At 55.8% G+C, this 17,096-nt stretch overlaps 1 protein-coding gene across 1 annotated transcript; it reads right to left on the minus strand.

The window, feature by feature from the left end:
* Positions 1–13,307: 13,307 nt before the first annotated feature.
* Positions 13,308–16,638, minus strand: EPOP (elongin BC and polycomb repressive complex 2 associated protein). The gene has a single exon (XM_022557924.2). The coding sequence runs from the start codon at positions 16,033–16,035 to the stop codon at positions 14,896–14,898; it is 1,140 nt and encodes a 379-aa protein (XP_022413632.1). The 5' UTR covers positions 16,036–16,638; the 3' UTR covers positions 13,308–14,895.
* Positions 16,639–17,096: the final 458 nt, after the last annotated feature.

Below are 17,096 nucleotides of genomic sequence, written 5' to 3' on the forward strand. Positions count from 1 at the left end.
ACCAGAGAGGCAGACCAGGCCTCCAGGCTTCCATATCAGGTCAGGATGCCTCTTCCTGGGTCGAGGAGGCAGCACAAACCCCAGGAAATGAGGGCTCTAATCCCCTACCCGCCCCCAGGGAGCAAAACAGAGAGTAATCACACAGAAGTGGAGGCAGAAAGAACTGAGGCGAGACACCAGGAAGAACTTTCCAATGCAGCCCTGGGAGAGGAGTGGTCGTGCAGCAGCCAGCTCTGGGGCAGTGAGGTGTCCCAGTTGCAGGCTGAGGGATAATCGCATGCACACACACGCACACACACACACTCCTTCCTGGCCCCTGCCCCCAACCAGCGCTGAGTCCTGCACAGATAAACCTCCAGGCCCTGAAACTTGGCAAGGGGTATGGGAGCAGGGTCTGGGGCCATGCCCCATCCTCCCATCTCTAAGAGGCCCTTTCTATCAGAGCCTCGCCAGACTGCGGCAGAATGTGTGGGGATCTTGTTCCCGAGGGGCTTAGGGGATGGAGCAGCCTCTCCCTCCCCTCCCCCCTACCTCCTGACCTCCAGGCCCCACTGAACCCTCAGGACACAGGCACAATCAGGCATTTCATGCCTCGCAAGGGTCAGAATGAAAGGCCTGTGTCTGTCTGCTCTCCCCTCCCCCTCTTCCATCTTCAGATTTTTCCATCTGCCCTAGGGCCAGAGCCTCGTCTTTCTCCCTCCTCTCCCCCTCCTGTCCACTAAGTTCTTTACAAATATCTGGGAACAGAAGGGATTGTTGTCAATATTCTGCACTGCTTGCCGCTAACTCAGATCTCCAACATGCCAGAGAGGGAAGGAAGATGCTGATTCTTCCCTGTCACTCACAGAAACCAGCCATCTCAATGGCACCCCAAGGTCACACAGCACCGGCTGTTCTCCTGCCCACCTCCTCCCTCCCACTCTGTCCTCCTCCGTGGTTTGCCCTGGGTACGGGGAAACCAGATAAGAGGATGAGCTCCTCGCCACTTCCCCATGGAGCCAAAGGGCTTCTCCCCACTGGAAAATCCCCACGCACTGATGTTGACTGAGACCTGGAGGAGTCGCTGAACCTAAAAAGCAAGTTCACATCAGAGGTCAATGGCTGTGCCCCAAGAAGGGGTGGCTCTCTGTGCAGGCTGGGGCTGCGGAACTCTGATGTGTTCTCCCCACCCCCACCCTGATACTGACGTCTAGACCAGCAGCCAGGAACTGGCGTCACCATTCTCCTGTCCCCCAGACATTCGTCCCACCGCCACCACCCGTGAGCAACCATTCCAGGGCCTGACATTCTGTCAGCTTCACACCAGCTCCCAGGGCCCCAGCCAGGAGCGCTTCCTGGATAAAATATTAAACATGCAAATCTGAGACAGTGCCTTAACGAGCGACAGACTGCACGACCACAGCCTGGCAAAGGAGACGCACGCCGTCCGGGGGCGGGGGGTGAGAAGTATATATAGATATAGACTTTGGATCTATCTGTGCAACGTGTGTATAAGGTAGAGAACAGCAGGGATGGAAAACTACAGCAGCGGCCTCCAGCTCTGGTGGCCTGAGGTCGGTAGGAGGCTGGTGGGGAGGGAGGGTCAGGAGGGAGGATCCCCAAAGCCCAGCCCAGAGTGGAGGATGACAAAAGCCCTTTGTGCTTGGATTCTGTGCAGAGAGGGCCAGAGACTCAGGGCAGGGGAATGAGCATTTGGTTTTGGAGAAGGAAGTTGGTTAGAGGCAAGGTCTCAGGGAGGAAGTAAGGAAAGGTGAGAGACAGAGGAGGCAGAGGCCTGGGGGGGTCACAGGGAGAACACCTCAACTCCCATGTGGCATTGGGCCTTCTTTAATATGGCACCCACACTGGCCCGGCGTGTCGTGGAGCTCATATAGCATTGGGTCAATGTGGTTGCACCTTGATCCAGATTGACATGAACTTGACAATGGTGCTGCTCAAACTTTAACGTGTACATGCATCAAAGGTCTTGTTAACAATGCAGGTTCTGATTCGGAAGGTCTGGGTGGGGCCTGAGATTTTGCATTTCCAACACGTCTCAGTGATGCCAGTGCTATTTGTCCACTGACCCCAAATGAGCAGCCATGATCTATGAGGAATTAGAACCTGGAGCTCACTTTGGCTCAGATGGGACAAAGAACCCACGGGAGTCCTGAGGGGCCCAGGGTGCTGGTGAAGATGGTGTCTATCCATGGTGTCCAGCGGATCAAGGAATTAGAACCATATGACACCTGCCTGGGCCCAAGCTGACATGGAACTCCCAGCCCAGAATGTCAGGGAGCCCACAGCAGCCCACACTAAGGCGCCCACAGGGCCTGGAGTTGACATGGAGCCACTCCATGTCAACTAATATAGGGCCCGCATTGCTCCAGAGGATCATGGCGCCCACGAGGAATTCGACTGAAGTGGAGCCTGCTTTGGCCCAGAGTGAGATGGAATCCACAGTAGCCACAGGAGTCTGCATTGACTTGGAACCATAAAGGACTAAGGTGATGCCACATTGGTACCCAGGGTGACACGGAGCTCACAAGGGCTTGGGCTGATGTGGCCTTGGAAACAAAGCCCCTGAGCTAAAGAGGGCTGCAGTGGGGGCCCCAGACAGAGCAGGCGGCTCTCCACAGCCTCTCCAGGATGCAGAAGGCAGGAAGGGAGGGGCCGAAGGAGGCAACAGAGGGGAGGGGCAGCAGTCAAGGAGTGTGCCAGCTCTGGGGCTGCCGTGAGCCTGCTTGCCGTGGGCTGGGTGGTACTTGGCTGGGCCCTGGGTTGGAAGGCGTTGGAGAGAAGGTGCTGCTGGCGCAGCAACAGCTCAGCTGGAAGAGGAAGTGGGAAGCTGGAGGCAGGGCAGGCACGGGGCCCTGACACGGGGGCACGTCTCACTAGAAAGGCCTGGCATAGGGAAGGGCCCACTGCCCTCTCCAGGACCCTGGCATTCAGACTCCCTACTCCCATTATACACGAGGACGTGGGGGTTATGGGCTTAGGGCTTAGGGATCCCAGATCAAGGAGTGGCTAGCACTAGGGGAGCAGACAAAAGAACATCTCCCTGGTTGGGGGGAACTCAGGTCCCAGAGGAGTAAGGATTCTCACTCCGTGGGATAAGAGACCCTTCCCATGCAGCCAGACGCCCGGGCAGGGTGCCCTGACACCTTTGTGTCCTTCCCCAGGGGAAAAAATGCAGGTCCCCAAAGACGCCCAAACCGTATCTGGAGACAGATGGCCTCCATCTTTTTCTTAACCAAATCTAACCCTCACTCTCCGACCTGATCACACATCCCTCAGCACTCTTCCCCACCCAGGTGAAGGGCTGCTTGGGGTCCACCTGCAGCTTCTCTTTATGCCCAGGTGGAGATAGAGGAGGACAGGATGGACGGAGGGGTGTTGCTATGGGATCTTGCTACAGCTGATCTGGTGGTATCAGGCAGGAGGAACGCCAGCCCTTTTAACAAGGTTTTAGAGACATTTTTCTTAACCAAAGCCCCAGACAGCTGGCTACTCCAGGCAACATCTGGCCCCCATCCCACCAGCCCCAGGCCAAGAGACCGAGAACACCTCCGCCCCTCTGCCTGCCTCCCCACTCCCATTCCTGGTCCCTGGGTGATAAGGTTCTCCACATCTCCCACTCCCTTCTTTGGCCCCCTCCCTCAAGGGCAGGTGTTCTGAAGAGGCTAGGGGGCTCCCAGGTCCAAGGGTATCTTTCCCTGCCCTCTCCCCCTCCTCCACCCCGCCCCCTTTCCCCGCTCAGCCTGTCACTGCTGGAGAATCAATCCCTAGCTCCACCCCCGCCTGCACGCTGACCTCGTTTCTGCCTCGATGCAGAAGGGACACGTCCTTACACGCTCCTAGTCACAGAGTGGTGCATGGCCCAGAGACGCACGCTCCACGCACTCAGGATAGCCTGAGGCAGGAACTTCGGCGCTCATTCCCAAATACGCTCAGACTCACGCGCACACACACGCAGGTCCATAGATACCTCCCCAACTCCGGAACCTGTCAGGGACCCAGTCACAAGCACACACACAGGACCAACGGACACAAGTGGACAGACATACGGGCCCTCCTAAGCCATAGACAATTCCCCACAGGGGCACCCCACTGTCTCCAGCTCCTGCTGCCAGGTCCTCTAGGCCAAAACAACATCAAAGGAGGCTCATGGCTGCCTCAGGCATGGGATCGGGGTCACCCCCAACCCAGGAATGTATCCTCAGTCTCCCCTCCTCTCTCCAGGGTGTCCACCTTTCATAACTGTAGGTGAATTATTTCCCTGTGACAGGACCCTAAACCTCCATGAGAGGGACCAAAGGTGGGGGACACTCCACGTCTGTTTTCATGGCAACAAACAAGGTCCTGTGACCTCCGTCTGTGGCTATGACAGGAAGTGGGTAAGGCAACCCCACTGTGGGGCCACTAGAATCTTTTTTTTTTTTTTTTTTTTGCGGTACGCGGGCCTCTCACTGCTGCGGCCTCTCCCGTTGTGGAGCACAGGCTCCGGACGCGCCGGCTCAGTGGCCATGGCTCACGGGCCCAGCTGCTCCGCGGCACGTGGGATCCTCCCGGACCGGGGCACGAACCCGCGTCCCCCGCATCGGCAGGCAGACCCCCCAACAACTGAGCCACCAGGGAAGACCCCCGCTAGAGTCTTAATCCCTCTCAGCTGTTCCTCTGTTAAAACAAATGCTGAATTGCACAGGTAGGGAAATGAAAGGCTTTGTAAATTGTCAAGCTCCATGCCATAAATGTAAGAGATCACTGTTTATTCGGCCTGCTGATGTCTGTACGGTGGACAGAGGGAAGGTTCGGGCTACTGTCCGCCCTGCTTTTTCTGGGAGATCGCCCTGCCCACATCCCTCGTATTTCAAAGACTCTGGCCCTTGACTCCTAGAAAGCCCCTCCGACCCAAGCCTTGCTGTCATCTTGGGCAGCCTCGGGGTCCCGGCAAAGCCCAAAAAGTAGGCAGCCTCCACTGGCCAACCTCCCCTCCTCCCAGGCCTCTGCCTCCCTGCTTCCACTGCAGCTGCTCTGTGCTCTCCTGACACCTTCACCCTCTCACACTTCTCAGTTTTCTACTGAGATCTTGCCCCGACCCCACCTTCAACTTCGGTCCCCATCCAACCCCTGGATCCATCACGTCATACCCTCACTCTCGTGGTCCTGGACTTCCTCTGCTTGCAGTGGGAAGAACTCCCGCCCTGGGCCCACTCATGTGCCTTCTGCACTCCTGGACCCCAGCCCTAGAGGCTAAGCTCAGCTGGAAAAAGCCCCACACCCCAGAAGTTTGGTGCCCCCACCAATTCCCAGTTTGCAACTGTCTCTGTATTGTTGGCAGATTCCTTCTGTCAGCTTGACATTCTCTGATCTCCTCAAGCTTCCAGCCAACTCTTCCCTGTCCCGCCCTGTACCCCTCAACCTAGTCCTGTTTCTCAGAGAAAATGGAAGCTCTCTAGAAAGTACTCCCTCCTCTCCCACAATTGTCAACATGCCTTGAGTGTGTGTTTATGTTTGGGAACGCACATTTCCCGCCCCGTCCACCTAGCTCTGGGTCCCAGCCCCTCCCCCCCCACAGAGGCCTAACTCCCTCACTCATCATTTTTCCAGCACCTTCAACCCCTCCCTCTCCCCCAGCTCCACTGCAATCAGGCTTGATCCTGAGTCCCCTTCTAGATCATTCCCCAACTCTTTCCTTTCCTTCGCATCCAACTTCCTCAAAAGAGATGCCTGCACTTGCTGAATCTACTTGTTTACCGCCAGGTTCACGCATCCATCCCCCGGCCCACCCCCCCCACCCCCCCACCCCCCCCACCCCCCCACCCCCCCCACCCCCCCACCCCCCCCACCCCCCCACCCCCCCCACCCCCCCACCCCCCCCACCCCCCCACCCCCCCACCGCTGCCCTTGCAGGGCCATTAGAGTCACCAGCCACCTCCTAGTTGCCAAGGCTGGTGGAGGTTCTTCATCCCCTATTTTATCTGATCCTTGTGCAACATTCAACACGGTTCCCCACTTTCTCTTTCTTTTTTTTTTTTTTTTGCGGTACGCGGGCCTCTCACTGCTGCGGCCTCTCCCGTTGCAGAGCACCGGCTCCGGACGCGCAGGCTCAGCGGCCATGGCTCACGGGCCCAGTTGCTCCGCGGCATGTGGGATCTTCCCGGACCGGGGCACGAACCCGCGTCTCCTGTATCGGCAGGCGGACTCTCAACCACTGCGCCACCAGGGAAGCCCCCCACTTTCTCTTTCTTGATACACTCTCCTCCCTTGGTTCTCATGTTAGTTAGGATAAGTGATATTGTATTCACTAGGCCAACTTTTTATTTCATTGTATTTTAATTTTATGTTGTACTAGTTAGGTTAATAACTTTTATTAGGCTAATTAGTTACATTAGTTGGGTTAGGCTAAATTGTATTAGCTTAGTTAAGTTGTATTAGTTAGGCTAAACTCCGGTAACAGAGAGATCCGAAGAAGACAGCTGCTCAAAGAATGTAAAGTTTCTTACATTCCAGGTCCATGAGGAACTCCCCTGCAGTCATTCGGAGACCCAGGTTCCCTCCGTGGTGTTGCTGCACTGCCCCCTAGGGCTTATCGATGACTCAAGACCAAAGATAGGGGACTGCCCTGTGGGGCTCCAGCCTCGGGAAGGGGAAAGGGAGTGTACAGAGGATTTACCTAGGGTCTTAAAGCCCAGGCGGAGAAGGGCTCACACCACTTCCCCTTGGCCTCCCACTGGTGGGGATGAAATCACACGCCCACACCTGGCAGCAGGGAGCTAGCTGGGAAGCGAGTCCACCTGGGCAGCCACTGGAGCGCAGACATTGATGGACGACTGGCAGGGGTCGCCAGAGTTTCGATGGCATCTCTCCTACCTCCTGGCCCTTCCTCTCATCTTACTTAATGTCCCTCAGGGTTCTATTCTTGGATCTCTTCCCACTGGACACACATTCTCTGATCATTCTTGTCCAGTCATATGCTGATGACTCCAAACATTTCTACCCCCAGCCCAAATCTCCCTCTTGAACAGCAGACCCACCAGGATACCAGGGCCAAAAGCTGGATTCAAGCTAGACTCCTCCCTGCCCTCACCTCACACTCCATCCCTCACCAAGGCCTGGCAATTCTGCTTTATAAAGGCCCCTCCTCTCCTTCTCCCTGCAGATTCCCTCATTTTTGCTCACAGCCTCCAAACTCATCTCCCTGCCTCCACCCACCCCACAATACTTCACACCATCCTCCAGTGACACATGGGGCTTCAAGGTCCAATCCTGAGCCCTCTTCTCTTCCCACTTTTTAGTCTTTCCCTGAGCCCCACATCCAGCCTCCCAACCTCCATTACCAAGGATGCCCAGGTGACTCACACGAGTACATCTCCGGCCCTCCCTGCTTCTCTGATCATCAGACATATCCCCTTGGACGCCTCAAGGGCACTTGGACTCTACATGCCCAAATCTGAGCTCGGGATGTTCCCCCTGCTCCCACCCAGGACAGTGCTTCCTGTCTCATTGCCTATCCAGGTCTAAAGCCAGAGTCCTAAGACTTGCTCTTGTCACCTCCCTCTCCCTTATCCCCCGGATCTAACCCTCACTACATCCGGTCAATTGTACCTGTGTCCACTTCACTCCACATCTACATCCCCCCACCCCACCGCATCCATCCTCCCAGCCAGGCCACCATCACCTCTTGCCTGGACTCTGACTCCTCACCAATCTCCCTACATCTGCCTTTGTCCCCATTGTCCACACGGATGCCACAGAGATCCTTTCCAAGTGCCACAAATCTTATCGTCACAGCCTTACTTAAAACCCATCTCTTCCAGTGTTGTCAGGACGGGCCCTGATCCTTACCTTGGCCTACGAGATCATACAGGACCTGGCCCCACCCTGCCTCTGTGCAATCTCTCCTCTGACTGGGCTCCGGCCACACTCAGTTCTTTGACGTGCCTCCTTCTCTCCAGCCCCGGGACCATTATCCACACTGTTCCATCTGCCGGGAACACTCTTCCTCCCCTCTCCTTGTTGTTAACTCGTAGCCATCATTCCAAGCTCATCTCAAGGATCATTTCCCCAGAGAAGCCTCTTCTGCTCTCCCTGACCAGGGTGAACCCTTCTGGCCCAGCCCCCGGCCCCTTACACTCGTCTCCTTCACAACACTTGTCTGAGCTGCGTGAGATTATTATTATTGATGATGACCGGTCCCACACACACTGGGAGAGGGCCAGGACCCTGCCTGATCTGCTCACCATTGTCCTCATCTCTTGTCATATGCACCCTGTGCTCCAGGCAATATGATCTCTTCAGGAGGCCCCCTCACTCAAGCCACAGATTCCTCCCTACCCTTCAAGCCTCCACTCACGTATCTCCTCTTCTGGGAAGTCCTCCCTGACTTGCTCCACTGTCCCATCAGTCGCAAGGATCTCCATCTCCACGCTGGTCATGCTGTCCTGTGACTGCTTGCTCATTTGTCTCTTTCCCGTACTAAGCTGTGAGCTCTGGGGAGAGAAATATGTGGGTTTTGTCATTTCTTATCTCTAGCCCTTAGCCCATTGTCCAGAACAGTTAATGCCTGAGTAAATGTTAGCGCTCTTCACTGCCCCTCCCAACTCCTTTAAAACCGTGCCTCACAGCTTGATACTTAAAGCTAAAAACTGGAAATGACCCAAACATCCATCAACAGAATGCATCAACTGTAGAATATTCATACAGTGACACACTGCTACACGGCAATGAAAAGAATAACACACAGCAGCATGATGAAGCCAACACGCATAAGGTTGAACAAAAGAAGCCAGAACCAAAAAGTACCTTCCATGTCTATGAAGGTGAAAAACAGGCAATAAATGTGTGGTGACAGAGGCAGCGTGGTGGGTATCTCGGGGGGGGCGGGGGATTGCCTGGGAGTGGGCCTGGCGAAGCTTCCCAGAGGGCTGCAAACATTGCTCACCTAGACCTGGGTGGTGCTCACACAGCTACGTCCATGTGTAAATGTTAATCAAGCTGGATTTTTTGTGCGCTTTAAAGCAGATAATTTTCCCTTTATTTTTTTTAAGTGCTATAATTGTGCAGCAAATCATGGATAACAGACCTCTTGTGTCTCAGAGCCACTTCCTGCTACCGAGTCCCCTGATTTTAGGTGATGATAACTGAAGCCCAGAGAGGGTAAGCCACTGAGGTGGAGTTGCCCAGCACATCTGTGGAAAGCCCACATCCTAAGGAGGGGAATGCCCATGCAACTAAAGGCTCTTCAGGGGCAGGCTCTGTGTCTTTGTGTTTCTGGCACAGAGCTCTGTGGTCTCCAGATATTGGTGGGGGCTACCCCCAGTCTGTAACTTGTTGCTACTGGGGTGGTGAAACATGGCAGCAGTGTGGCCATTAAGAGCACTAACTCTAAGGGCACAATTCTGTAACTGTGTGGACTTAAACTCTCTGTACCTCAGTTTCCTCATCTGCAAAATGGAGATTATGATAGTACCTACCTCATCATGTTCTAAGGATTAGATGAGTGACTAAACATAAAGCCCTTAGAACAGTGCCTGGCCCCAAGCCCTGTAAGTGTTTGCTATGATAACCTCTATTAGGGGAAAACTCAGGCAGACAGTCCAGAGTTAAACTTTGCTCTGCCACTGGCTGTGCCACCTCAGGCAAGTTGATTAACCTCTCTGAGCCTCCATTTCCTCATCTATTAAACAGAGCTAATAATACTTTTCTTTTGTCATAAAAGCAAAATAATGCATGAAAAGCCGCCGGCTAAATTCCTTGTGTGCAGGGACCACGTCTTACACATCCCTCTTCCCAAGCCCCAGCACTGGAAGGTGCTCAATGGCCTGTAAGAATTATGCCTTTCCCACCCACCCTCGTCCAGCGTCCATCCTCCTTCTGGTGCTAGCAGACAGCTGCATCTAGCGGACAACTCTGTAACTGCATGCTGGCCAAGTTCCACTCTCCAAGCTGGGTGCAGTCCTTTAAATAAACCTTTTAAAATAGGCACTCTGCATTGGACAAGTATTCGTTAGGTGCCTGCTGTGTACAGGACATGGATCCAGGACCTAAATAAAATGAAGCAAGAGATACAAGATGACTGCAGAGGGGTGCAAGAAAAAAATCACAAACAATTATAACCGTATCATCAATACCCTACTTTTTTATCTTAAAGAAAATACATAGGGGGACTTGACACACTGAACAGTGTCTTCTTGGGAAGTTTTTTTTTTTTTAACATCTTTATTGGAGTATAATTGCAGGAAGTTTTTACAATTGCAGGAATGATTTCCAAGTGGCCGTTTCATGTCAATGACTCTCAGTTAAGGCCAAAGCAATGAAATGAAAGCTTAGGTCAGAAAGGTGATTCCCTTAGGATAGCCAGACTAGCTTCCCAGGTTCTTCATGGAGAGGAGGACTGGGGGTGTCCAAAGCCCATATTCTTCCACCACACTTTACTACCCCTCCCCCAGACATAAGAGTGAAGAGGGTCTAGCGGTAGCACAGATCACATACAACTGGGGGGAATCAAAGAAGACTTCGTGGAGGAGACTGCATCTCACATGGGGAATGAAGGTAGAGAAAGAGTGGGTGGCTGGGGCAGGAAGGGCGTTCCGGTGTGATGGACCATACAGTGTACAAAGTGAAGTAACAGGGAAAGCCTGGACAGGAGAGTTAGGGCCAAGTCATAGAGGGCTCCAAAGGACAGGCCAAGGAGGCTGCATTTAATAGAATCAGGGGACCCACTGAGTACGAAGGTAACCTAATCCGAGGAGGTCAGAGAAAAATCTGAGATCCAGAAACTAGTTAGGTGGCTACTGCAAGAGTCCAGACCACACCTGTGGGAGTTGCACCATGATGGAGACAATAAGAGATGCTGGCGAGGCTAGAAGCAGGGGGAGGTTCAGAAATTGGTAGTAGTGTGTCAAATGGGAGAACCCAGGGGAGAATTCAAGGTGCCGAGTCTTGGGGATATGAAAAGGAAAAAAGCAGAGCTATAACCAGAACGTGGACTTGACCAGGAAGGGACTGATGTGAGCAGGGGGTGGAGACGATGAGCTGGGTCTTCAACAGGGAGAGTGTGAGTTGCCAGCGTCCACAGGAGACCTGGTACCAAAGCTCAGGAGAGGGGCTGGGCTGGAGGGAGAGGAGGCGGGTACCTACGCCTGTGATTTGGGAGTCACTTACCTCTGCCTGTGCCAGCTGAAGACTTGGAAGAAGACAAAAGAAATCACGTGCGGAGACATGGGGGCAGAGGGTAGATGTCACCTGGACATCATCAGTCTGCCTCTTTTTAAAGCTTCCTAGGGACAGAGGAAGCTGAGGAGGGACAGAAGACAGAGGGAACTTTGGAGAGAGAAAACCAGGAGACCCTGGTGCACGTCCAGCAGCGTCACAGGTCATGGAGTGATTCAGGGGTCAGGGAGACCGGGAGGCAACCACTGGATTTGTGGTTGAGGGTTGTCATGGGTGACCCTGGAAAGAGCAGTTTCAGTTTCGGGGGCAGAAGTCAAGCCACAAAGATTTAAAAGGCAAGAGGCAGAGGGTGTGGGGCAGTTGAGGATCCCAGGAGGAGGGAGGTGATGGTGAGCAGAGGTGGATTAGGGGGAGGCAGGAAAGGTGCCTTGGGAACAAAACTTAAGGAAGGCCCTCCCTCTCAGGGTCGTGCAGGTGGCCCTGATGAGGAGGGGCAGACACCTGGTCCCAGAGCTGTTGAGAGATAGAGACCCTCTGAGACTAAAGGAACTGAGATAACCCAGGAAGGGAACTTAGAGACCCAGACAGAAGCTAAGACCCTTCGACCTCCACATCTAGGCAAAAACACAGTGGCCAGTGGTAGAGCCTCGGAGGACATGAAGGCTGGGGGAGGGGAGGGATGGAAAGAGGATGCACCGATAATCTGGGAGCAGGGGCAGGGGACTCCGAGAGAAACACAGAGAGAGAGTGGAGGAAACCAGGGAGGGAGGGAGAGCTTCCTCGGGACCCTCCTGGGGAGATTCTCCCCACCGCGCCTCAGTGAGTGTTAGGAGGAGGGAGAGTCCCAGGATCCTTGTGTCAGCCTGAGGAAAGCAAGGGGTCCAACTCTGCCTTTCCCCAGGCTGCTCCAACTCAGGGAGGTTTGTGGTCCCAGCCCAAGAAGGTCTGTACCCCACACCGACCCAGCACACCACAGTACATGCTTCCTTCCTCCAGGAAGCCTGAGCAAGTTTTTCCATCCTGGGACTTAGTTTCTGTAGTGAGCTAAATGGTGGCACCCAAAAAGATAAGTCCCCGCCCTAACTCCACTGCCCCCAGAACCTGTGAATGTGACCTTATTTGGAGAAAGGGTCTTTGCAGATGTAATTTAATTAAGGCTGTCATGATGAGATCATCCTGGATTATCCAGGTGGGCCCTAAATCCAATGACAAATGTCCTTATAAGAGACAGAAGAGGGGAAGGCCACGTGAAGCTGGAAGCAGAGATTGGAGTAAGGCAGCCACAACCCAAGAAATACCTGGAGCCACCAGAAGCTGGAGGAGGCGAGGAGGGATTCTCCCCTAGAGCCTCTGGGGGGAGCACAGCCCTGCAGTCACCTTGATTTCGGACTTCTAGCCTTTAGAATTCTGGGAGAATAAATTTCTATTGTTTCAAGCCACCAAGGTTTTGGCAATTTGTCGTGGCAGCCCTAGGAGACCAATATAGTACCCTATTCCGTAAAATGACTAGAAAGATTCTAGGGATGCTTCTAGACCTAAGATTCTCCAAATTAAACCATTCAGCAAGGAGTTCCAGGTCTGGCCAAAAGGTGTTTTTTAACTCACTGCCCAGCCCCCTTCCAGGTTGAGGATTAATACTTTGACTTGAAAGAGGAGGAAAGCCAGAAGAAAGCCAAAGGAAAGGCATCCCCCCCACTCCTCAGAGAAGAAGGAAGAGTCCCAAAAGGGTATTTCATGACCCACCACTCCTCTCCTTCGTCCAGAGCTCACGCCACCCCGCCCAGGCTGGTCGAATGGGCCCAAACTGACCTGACTAAAAGCAAGGAGCTCTTTGAAAGCAGGAGTCTGCCTTTCTGAATTTCTCCTTGCAAACCTCGCCCCCTCTTCACAGCGCCTCTCTCCCCACCCCTCACATTTGCGTTCTTCCTTGGCCTTCCCCATTCTTGGGGGGCAAGATAAGATGGATACCCCTGAAGCCCAGGAATGGAAGGCACTCCCCCACCATCCTCCCTCCTCCCCACAACACAGCTGGAGGGGGAGGGGAGGTCAGCAGGGTTCATAAAGGCCAGATGTTGAGGAGAAAGAGAGCAGTGCCCAACCCACACCCACCCACCCCACCCCCACCCCCAGCAAAAGAAAAATTAAAAGAGACAGCTTTTAAAACAAACAAAACTTTTGTGGTCCAAAACAGTTTTTCTCGAGAATCTGCTCTATGCAAACATTAACAACTTTTTACAAAGCATTTTCACAGAAAAGGAGACAAGTCCTTCCCCAGTATCATATGTGGGAATTGTTCCTCCCTTGTCCCGTCTTGGGGGAAAAGGGGGTGATATTCACTAGTGTGGGCAGAAGGGTCACTGGGTCCCTCAGTTGTTGGGAAGATCGGCAACCCCCAGGTTCCCCTCACACCTAAACTTGGAATTTCCCTAAGAGCTAAACTCCCCAGACCTCACCTGGGTGGAGGAGAAAGCAATTCCACTCCCCTCTGACTCACTCCCCTCCCCCAGGAAAACAGAACTTCTGACCTCAAAACTAATCCCCTGGCCCTGCCCCTTTCGGATCCATCAGGTCCCTGACAACTCCCGAAATGCCTGAAGTTAGGTGGGGGGAGGATGCTAAAGGTTCCTCAGCCCAGTTTCCTTCAAAACCCACTGGACCTTGTGGTTAGGCCAAGAGCCCTTTCATTTACCCCCTCCACAAAGAGCAGCTTGTCTTCTTTCTAGCCTTGAAGGGGTCTCAGTTTGGGTGTTCAAAGAATGGACCCTGGCCTGCCCTCTACTTCCACACCCTCCATCCTTAAACCGGTGGCGAGGACCTGGAAAGGCAACTTGTTTGGTCTGATTTTATTGATTTCTTCCACCTTCCATTACTTTCCCTGGGATGGTCTCTGGCCCCTTCCCCAGACAAAGTCTGCACTTTTGAAGGGGAGGAGGTCCCTCAGCCCTGCGCCTCCAAATATAAGGAGTAAACTGGCGGAGGGGGCTGACTTATGGGGCGGATGAAAGAAAACACCTTATAACCTGAAAGCAAACGGGGAATACTGGAGAGGCAAACCCCAAAACTGGACAAAGGGGAAAGGTTGGTGGCTGAGAATGAATATCTCGGTAACTAGGGGTCACTTGACTTGGGGGTCCCTAGGAAAAGAACTGGAAGGGGGTGATCTCCCCGTTGCCTAAGCTGCTCCCTCCCCCATGAAGGATGCAGTGGTGCCCGGAGACTAGGGAAGGCCCGAGGGGAGTGAAGGGTTAAAGGCCTGGATGGTGCGGGTGGGGGATGCCCCCGGGAGCTGCCAATCATCTCCCCACCCCCACCAGGGCCCCCCCCACCCCAATCCCCAGGCTCGCCCACAGAAACAACCGGTTTGTCCATCACCAAGGTCTCTCTCCCTCTTTTTTTTTCCTTGTCTTTGAGCTGTAGCCTCCTCGGCTCCCCCTGGGGTGAAGGCCCTGCCCCCAGAGATCCGAGATGGAAGAGGCGAGGGATTGGAATCTATGTCTTTAAGCCTTTTTCGATTAAGCCTTCTCCTGACTCCAGCCCTTGGTTCGTCTCCAAAGGATGAGGGGGAGGGGGTGTCACCCCAACCAGTTAGGTGCTTGAAGATCACTGTCATTTGAGGTCCCTCTGGCCACAGCCCATAAAACCTGAAGAGGACAGGCAAAGGTGAGAAATGAGGGTCTGTCCTCAAGCCCGCAGTTTGGCTGTGGCCCCCACTTTTCCCCTTTGGCAGAAGAGGTCTCACGCTCAGAGCTGCTCCAGGTTGATCCCCCAGAATTTGAGGCCGGGGGGCTCAGGGACAGCGGGACCCCCAATCTGCCACCTCCACAGCGGGTGGGCAGGCGGGGGCTTAGAGTCTCCCTGGAGACGAAGCGAGGATGCCGGCCCTAAGTCTCCGTCCTCCCCCACCACCAGGGCCGGGGGGCAGGGGAAGCAGTCGAGGAGGCTGAAGGTGCTCGTGGTGGGGAGCGTCGGTGCAGGACGGCGGGGCTGTGCGCTGCGTTGGGGGGGCGTCGGCCGCCGGCGTTTCTTGGCGGCTCCCCGGGAGGGCCCTTTGGCTGGGGGCCGCTCGGGCCCCCGGCGCAAACTCGGAGTGTCGAGGGCGAAGCCCTTCGCGTAACACCAAAGTTTCGAGCGGCGGATCAGACGATCGAAATGTTCCTGGCGGAGATCGCCGGGCGCCGCCGGAGCTTCGCTGGCCGTCGAGGGGCTGGCGGCCGTTGCCTCGGGGGTGGCCTTCGGGGGGTTTCCATCGACTGCGGCAGTCTGGCTCGGCGGGGGCGGCTCCGGCGCTGTCCCGGGCCCCGCGGGCTCAGAGGAGAGGCCCGCAGGTGGCGGCGGAGGCCGGGAACCCGGTTCCTGATGCGGGCTGGCGGCGGGGCCAGGCTGGGAGTCGAGACCGGGGGCTGGCCTAGGCGGAGCCGAGACGGAACTGGTCGGAGATTCCCGAGGGCGCCGGGGCGCCGGGCAGCGGCCGGGAGGTACGCCGGAGCGAGCGCCGAAGTGCGGGAAACTGCCTCCGCCCTCTTCCTCCTCGCCGCGGCCCCGGCACACAGCGGCGTCGGCATCCTGGCTGGCCGGGGAGTTGGGATCGCTGTAACGCCAGGCCTGTCCCGCGAGGTGCTTCAGGCCATCCGGGGCCCAGCCACCGGTGCACAGGGGGGCATGAGGGTCCAGCAGCACCGGAGCCCGCGGCGCCAGCTCCCCAGGCCCCAGGTCCAGAGAGGACGCCCGGGGTTTGGCAAGGGCGCAGAAGGCAAGGGCACGCAGGCACAGCGGAGAGAACTCCTGGGTCCCCCGACGCGTCTTCCGGGGTGTGGGGGAGCAGGGCGACCCTCGCGGGGACGCCGGCACTGCGAGGCGGGGAGCGGGGCACAGAGTCTCCATGGAACCACCCGGGGGGGTGCCCACTGCGGGGGCCCTGGTCCCAGCGGCGGGATGCCCTGGCTGCCCAAAGAGCCCACGGGCGAGGGGAACATCGCCCCCCCTCGACGGGGAGGTCTCTGCTCACGGGCGCCCCCGGCCCGCACCCCTGGGCCGCGGGGCTCCGGCTCCCTCTTCGATCTCGTCACGCGGCCCTCCTGGCGGCCGGACTCCTGGGTCCCTGCGAGTCCCGGCGCGGTCTGCCGCCCTTCCTGCCTCCGCGATCCCTGTGCAGCCCAGGCGCGAGCCCTTCTTGAGTTGCCCAGAGCGCAGAGGCTGGGGAAACAAAGCGGCCGGCGGCCGCGGGAGGCGGGAAGGACCCCGGGCCCGGCACCCGGTGCCCGGGCCCAGGCGGCAGGGAGGGCGCCTTCCGCCCGCTCGGCTTCTTTCTTCCCCGCTGGCTCCCGGAGACCGCGTTATAGAGAACTGCCCCCTCGCTGCCCCAATACCAGCGCCGGGGCCGCGAGCCCGCCGCTGATTGGGCGGCACTGCCAGTGACGTTAGCCCGGACCCCACCCCTCCAGCGGCACCGCCCCCGTCCCCATTCCGCACACAGACACACACACGTGGACCCGGCGCGGCGGCGGCTGGGAGGGAGGAAAGGAGGGTGCGTGCGCGGGTGGGATCGCGACTGGCGAAACGCGCCACTAAACGTGGCGCGGTGGCGTCCTGGTGTTCAGTCGCCGCAAAGCACTTCATTTTTTCCTTAGCAGTCATGGTTTTCGCATCCGGAAAATGGGAATGTTCATATCTACCCTCTTGGGACAACGTGAATCAACATAGGTGAATCTCAAAGGCGACGATGAAAGGAAAGATGAAAAGAGGTTGTTTAGAAACTTTGCACAGCAGGGACTCCTGCAAGCAGAGAATGTTCCCAACCTCTCTGTTTCGGTCGCCTAGAACAGTGCCTGGCACATAGTGGGCTCAAAAAATGTTGAATGAATAGTTAGGAATTCAGTGAGTGTGTACAAGATGATAAAAGTAAGAAATAAATTCGGAGAGGAGGAGTATTATTACACCCACGA

Source organism: Delphinapterus leucas, chromosome 19 (assembly GCF_059928025.1).
Source record: "Delphinapterus leucas isolate spDelLeu-1000000601 "Yukka" chromosome 19, BTC_Dleu_Yukka2, whole genome shotgun sequence".
Lineage (NCBI taxonomy): Eukaryota > Metazoa > Chordata > Mammalia > Artiodactyla > Monodontidae > Delphinapterus > Delphinapterus leucas.